The following is a 6,000-nucleotide window of genomic DNA, read 5'->3' on the forward strand; positions in this document are numbered from 1 at the left end:
CCGGTACAGGTGCAGGTGGTAGGGGCTTGGGCTTTTTGCTTCTTTCCTCCGTTCTCGTAGTTTTCTTCGGGGTGCGCCGCGGTGGGATTGCGCGCTTTGGACATTCATTGCTCGTGGCCACGTGGGCCCCATCACAGTTTGCGCACTTTGGATCTTTCGTGCACTCCTCCATACCATCATGCTGGGAGCCGCACGCTCCACAGCGCTGACCTTTCCGTGGGCACACGTCCATTTTGTGGCCAATTGCAAGGCATTGAAAGCAGACTAGCGGTCTCGGGCGGTACTCACGAACGGCGAGAACCTCGTGCATGTACGCCACCCGTTTAGGACAAGTTTTGCCCTGAAATGTCACGAGTATAACGTTTCCCTTCTTCCCCAAGGGGCGCGCTGCTACCACCTTCTGGGTTCTGCACACGATATCCTCCAGAAGTTGTGCAGGAGACACCTCATTACCTTGACCACGTAGGTACACAACACCGCGGCACTCGTTTCCGGAGAGGGCCTTGTATGGTTGGAATGTGCTGTCTTCGTCCCCCTTGCGGATTTCCTTTATTGTCATGAGCTTTGCGGTGATGTTAGGGTCCCTGGTGGTGATGGACAAGGCATTCGCTTTCTCATTCCTGTGGACGCTGTAGTCCGCTTGAGCGTGAATGCCGGCATGCTGGATTGCATCGCGGATTTCTTTTCCAGTGAATGCACCAACTTCTTTCTTTCCCACGGAGCGAAGCACCACAGTTTGTACCGGAAGCGGCCCCGGTGTAGATTTGTCGTCTTTTTCCGTTGCTTGTGGGCTTCGTTTTGTCATCTGCGAGGAAGCGCGTGGGAGCAGCCATTCTTGGTCGTCGTCTGTCTGGGAGACCGACGTCGCAGTTAGCGGTACCGATGGTACGGATTGACCCGGCGTGGGTCCTTGGGACGTGCTGTACGTCGACGCGCCAGCTTGAGAAGCCCAGCCGTCTTCTTGCGGCTTCGGGTTTGCCGATGGGAAGCAGCCATCATCTTCCATTTGTTGTACTCCTTGATAGGACTCTGCCTCGCGGTCCCCAGTAGTTGGTCTCATGGGCGACCGTGACCTATCGTTATTTCGTTTAGACCGTGGGTACTGCCTTGGGTCTCTCTGTTTATGCTGGGGCGGGTCATTCAGGACTTCTTGTGGTAGCGGCACAAATCGAGCAACAAATTGTTGCAGAGCTTCCAGGATTGCCGGTTGGCGTTCAATCACTCCTGCCAGAACTTGAAAAAGTTGGCTCACCTCCGGCGGTGGTAATCTTTGGTGGGTCTGAAGGCCGGCGGACTGGGTCCCCTGCAGCTGACCTGTGCCATCTTCCCTGCCAACTTCTATTTGGCCCAATTTGCAAACGGTTTCTTGGGTCGGCGTGTTCTGGATGCCTTCCGTTATTGGGCCCGATGTGGCCGTGGTTCTCTCTGTATTGGCAGCTCGAGTGTTTGTGTCTCCCATTTCAGGTGATAGGCTTAGCGCGCTGTTCATGGCACCATGTTCGAACATCACTGAAGTCGTCCCTCCCGGGTCAAACATTGGCGGTCGGAGGGTGACGGGAGGCCCTCGTTGGTCCATTATGCCCTTTCGGGCGCTAAGGTCCCTTAATTTGGGCGCTGCGAATAGCTCTCGGCGGAGGTAAGAAAAACAAGTCTTACAGATCAAGCGCTTCGTCGTCCTCCTGTCCTACTTCAAGTTCGACGAACTTCGAACTTCTAGGCTATAAGTTCGACGTTCGTCGAACTTCGAAAGACCGGCGGACGGTTTCATTTGAATTCAAGTAGTGACGTACATTCGTAATTTTTTTTTTCTCGAACTTTTACACGCGGTGCTGCGTTCCTTACGAAAGACAATGCCGTTTGTTTCAATGTTCTGACATGCTTAGTTTTAAAGAAATAAATTCCCGAAGGGGCGAGGAAGGACGACTTGACGATTATCGTCTGTGCCAGATTTGAAGCGCGCTGTAGCCGAAGCTATTTATGGTAGAGATGTTATACTTTTTTAAGAAGTATAACATCCCCGTCTTTCCCCGTATTGTTTTCTTTAACAGTCTGAAACATCTGGAAGGGGGGGGGGGGGGGAAGAGAACTGAAGCCCCCCCACCCCCCCGCTGCCCTCTTTCCCCCCGTTTTTCCTCTTCCGACGCCACTTGTATGGTAGAACGCTCCTCGACCTCGAGTTGAGTCGGCTTTTTGCGAGGCGATTCCTCCGTCCCAGAAAATAAACCTCCAGGACAATTACAAACTAAACTTGCTATATGCCAGCGTCACTCGGGCGGCGTTCGATCGGATTACTACCAGCGTGCAAGGGGTGGCGAGGTAGTTTGCCAGGTCGTTTCAAGGTTTTTCTGAGCCTCAACCTACTGCTCGCCCCTGGCCGTTTCGAACTGCATGAGTCTCGTAAAACAGCGTGTTCGTGTGATCACTACTGCGTGATGCAGGTTAAAGACCCCCCCCCCCCCCTCCCACCCCCGGGCTGGCGGTCACAATTACTGATCTATGGTCACACGTCACTCTGCACTGGCAAATATTCCAGCACATCCGGGACACTCGTCGTCTCATTTAATTGCCTGACCAACTTCGCAGAATCTAGATATGACACCCTAACTTTTCTAAACTTGATTTTGTGAAAACCAGTGAGTCGTGAAAACGTTATTTGAAACAAACTGTGGAGCAACTTGAAAACCGGACTTCGAACTTTGAAAACTTGGACTAAAAAAAAATTAAAAATCTTCGAATTTTTTTTTTGAATTTAGCGTTAAAAGAGAATCGAAACCTTCGAACTTTTCGAGCTTTAAGCAGAAAGAAATTCGAAATCTTCGATTGTTCGAACTTCATGTCTATGAAAATTCAAATTGTTCGAAGTTTTCGAATTTTATTTCCAAAGAATTTCGAAATCTTCGAATTTATTGAACCTGAAGTAAAAAAATATTCGAAATATTCGAATTCGAAATTTTAGAAACCGTGAAAGCTTTGAGCTTTTCGAATTCGAAACTCCACTGTGATTGAAAGTTGCGAATTTTTCTAATTCGAACCTCGGTTGGAACGAAAATATCGAAAATTTTCGAAATTGAATCTCAGTTCGCTTCGCAAATATCGAAACCTTTCGAAATCGAACCTGGGGTGGTTCGCGACCTCCCTAGTAGTGTTTTACCAGTACCGTAATTTTCACAAGTCAACAGCAGACGAGAATGCAGTGTTCACTGTACAGTTCATTCTCAATCTCTTTCAGTTTTGATGGTGACAAAGATACAATTGGTCAGGACAAAGCAGCAACTCACATAGACGCCTTGATAAAATTGTATACAACACAGATGTGTAGAGGCAACTGTGTGCCACCAAACAGGCTGACTGGACCCGAGTTAGAAGCAAACGCTTACGCAGTTCTTGTATTCAATTTCTGAGCTGCGTTGTACAAGCGACTCGAATGAATATAGGCTTTGCATCACCCACTTAGGAGCATCTTCGAGTTCTTCCTCCATCAGTAACCAAAATGATGCCATTTGTATGGCAGATATTCCATTCTTCTGATGATGATAGTGATCAAAGGTCAAACTGAATTTTAAAAAGGGTTCATTAAGCTAATTTCTGTGGGCGTGTCATTTGCAACCCAGAGGAACTATCTGACAGAGTAAAAACTTATCAACAGTTACTTAGAGAAAGATTCCTTGGACCGCCGAGTTACATTAGGTTGGGTGACTTGGCACTCCGTTGTGCAACATTTACATGTACACAATTTTTTTATTGAAGTTCTCAAATCTGGATTAGACCCGATAACAGCTTAGCGAAATAATCTACACCTTGCCATTTCCTGATACTACATTCACTCGGGGTTTTCGAATAACAATTTTGTAGACGGCGTAGGTTGAATTTTAATTTTCTCTGTAGTCTGGCTTTGCGACCCTGTGGTCTTTATTTGGATTTAGTGTGAATTTTAAATGTAGTTAGAAGGCAACCAAATTTGTGTCATATTGTGGAAAGCCCAGAGACAGTAGATAATGGGTAGGCAGACTAAGCACTAAAACCTTTACTGTGGTTCTCTCATTTTTCATTGTCTCCATTTATAGCTTTCTATAACAATTTGTAGTCTGCTGTCTTCAGTGTGTGCTTTACTTTTTAGGCTACAGGATAGAAGGTCACCATCTTGCCTTTATTTAAAAAGAACTATTATCTTAGTAATACTTGTCCCTTAAAAGATTAATGTAAGACTCGCGTAAAAATTTGGTGGTTTGCTTTTGTTGGGAGCTTGACAATGTTTCGGCACGTGCTGCTTTCAGGAGCTGGGGGACATAGAAAACTGGGCCAAGAGCATAGAGGCAGACATGCGGACAGTCTCAAGCGCCCTGGAGTATGCCTACAAAGGTACGTAATTTGCACAAAGTGACTGACTTTGCGCCGAGTCGCGTTATGTCGACTTTCCTTTCCTGACCTGCTACATCATTTTCAGTGGGCCAAGAAGGGTCATGATCTGGTCACCAATGCAAAGACAAGGGACAAACAAAGATCTAGGATGTACATATTTATGCTTTCAAATAAAGAGTCACCAAGGAATGAAGGTCCTCTTCCCCTTGATCAAGAGGCAGAGCCGACCTGACTGACTTTTCTACAGTGCTACCCGTCAAGTTTTCAGAAATTGTGCCCAAATTTTACGGCACCCAACTGTCATGACATGAAGCTATAAAAATGGGTAGTAAAAATGTCGTCACCGATTGGGCACTTGTTGGCGACTCTAGTGAACTGTACAATGGTTTTCTTGTGGGCCAAGCTGGAAATTCTCTTCTCAAGCAGGCAAGGATCATAAATGCAGCAACTGCTGCATTTTGTTAATTTTAGGAATGCATAGTGCACAAAAGACTGAACCTTGATTACACCTTCAACCAAGAGCAATACCGAGCAATACAGAGAGCAAGTCGTCCGCTTCTTGCGCGGGAGCTGTGGTAACATCAGAACGATGCCTAGCTCTGATTGGCTTTGATTGATATGATAGTGGGTACACGTAAATACTAGATGCCTTGAGGTCTACCCACTATTTTCTTTCAATCAGCCAATAAGAGCTCGGCGTTCTGGCATCATCGCAGCCCCTGTGCTAGAAGCAGACGAACTTTCGCTTCGCAGGAATTTATTATTTTTTTATTGTCTGGTTTGTGTGCAATGGTGTATAGATAGCGAAAGTAGCAATAATATTACTACTACTAATAGTATCTGTATGCATGTACAAAAAAATCCATTACAAGTTTAAACAACTGCACGAACCTTTTAAGAACTGCTACATAAATATTTCGCCTCGCTCAAGATCGAAAAGCCGTGCAGCTCAGAGCACTGCACGGGACGGAAGTTCTAGGCCCTGCCCGACGCTGCCCGGTAGAGACATGGCCCGGGCCCGACAGAATGTTTAGACAAGGCCAAGCACGACCCGATCCCGACCAATTTTTTTTGTTGTTGTTTTTGTTTTTAAATATGAGCTTGAGCTTGGCTCGAGCCCGACAAAACATTTGCAGGATTTAACCTAAAAACTGTTTAAGGAAAAAGCGCGCACTCTCCCACTATGCCGGTGGAGTAGATCGGTACATTTTCTTTTATCCACTTGAAGGCTTCACAAGTGCGAGACGCCTTTTTATTTATTTTGAACGGCGCCGTAGTGACTTTGCACTTGGCTTGTTTGTTTTCATTGAACCTAAAACATCAATAAACACCGCTTTTTGTTATTAAAAAAATTGCGGTACACGACTGCCCAGGCGCGGCCCGAAATATTTTTCTTTCAAGCCCGATCACCCGGCCCGTGGGCCGGGCCGAACTCTGGCCTTCGGGCTGGTACGGGCCCATGCAGTGCTCTAATGCCGCAGCCATCGAGGCAGCCATCGAGACGCCTCTGAAATAATACAATTTTTTTTTTATGTTAGTAATGTACCGGTGATTACCTGAACAAACGTAGTACAGACAAAAAAAAAAAAAAACACTTTTTTTGGCGAAGTTTTATTAATTTCCTCCTTTATGTATTTGATT

The 6,000-nt window shown here is 46.3% G+C and overlaps 1 protein-coding gene across 1 annotated transcript in view; it reads left to right on the top strand.

Moving 5' to 3' along the window:
* The window catches only part of LOC8044082 (biogenesis of lysosome-related organelles complex 1 subunit 1), a 93,359-nt gene extending 88,737 nt beyond the window's left edge, over window positions 1–4,622 (top strand). The window contains exons 4-5 of the mRNA XM_042293485.1: window positions 4,275–4,359; window positions 4,445–4,622. Of these exons, the coding sequence (XP_042149419.1) occupies window positions 4,275–4,359; window positions 4,445–4,464 (105 nt within the window). The 3' untranslated portion in view covers window positions 4,465–4,622. The remainder of the gene's footprint in view (window positions 1–4,274; window positions 4,360–4,444) is intronic.
* The last annotated feature ends 1,378 nt before the right edge of the window (window positions 4,623–6,000 follow it).

This window comes from Ixodes scapularis, unplaced genomic scaffold, assembly GCF_016920785.2.
Source record: "Ixodes scapularis isolate PalLabHiFi unplaced genomic scaffold, ASM1692078v2 PGA_scaffold4__175_contigs__length_147842914, whole genome shotgun sequence".
Lineage (NCBI taxonomy): Eukaryota > Metazoa > Arthropoda > Arachnida > Ixodida > Ixodidae > Ixodes > Ixodes scapularis.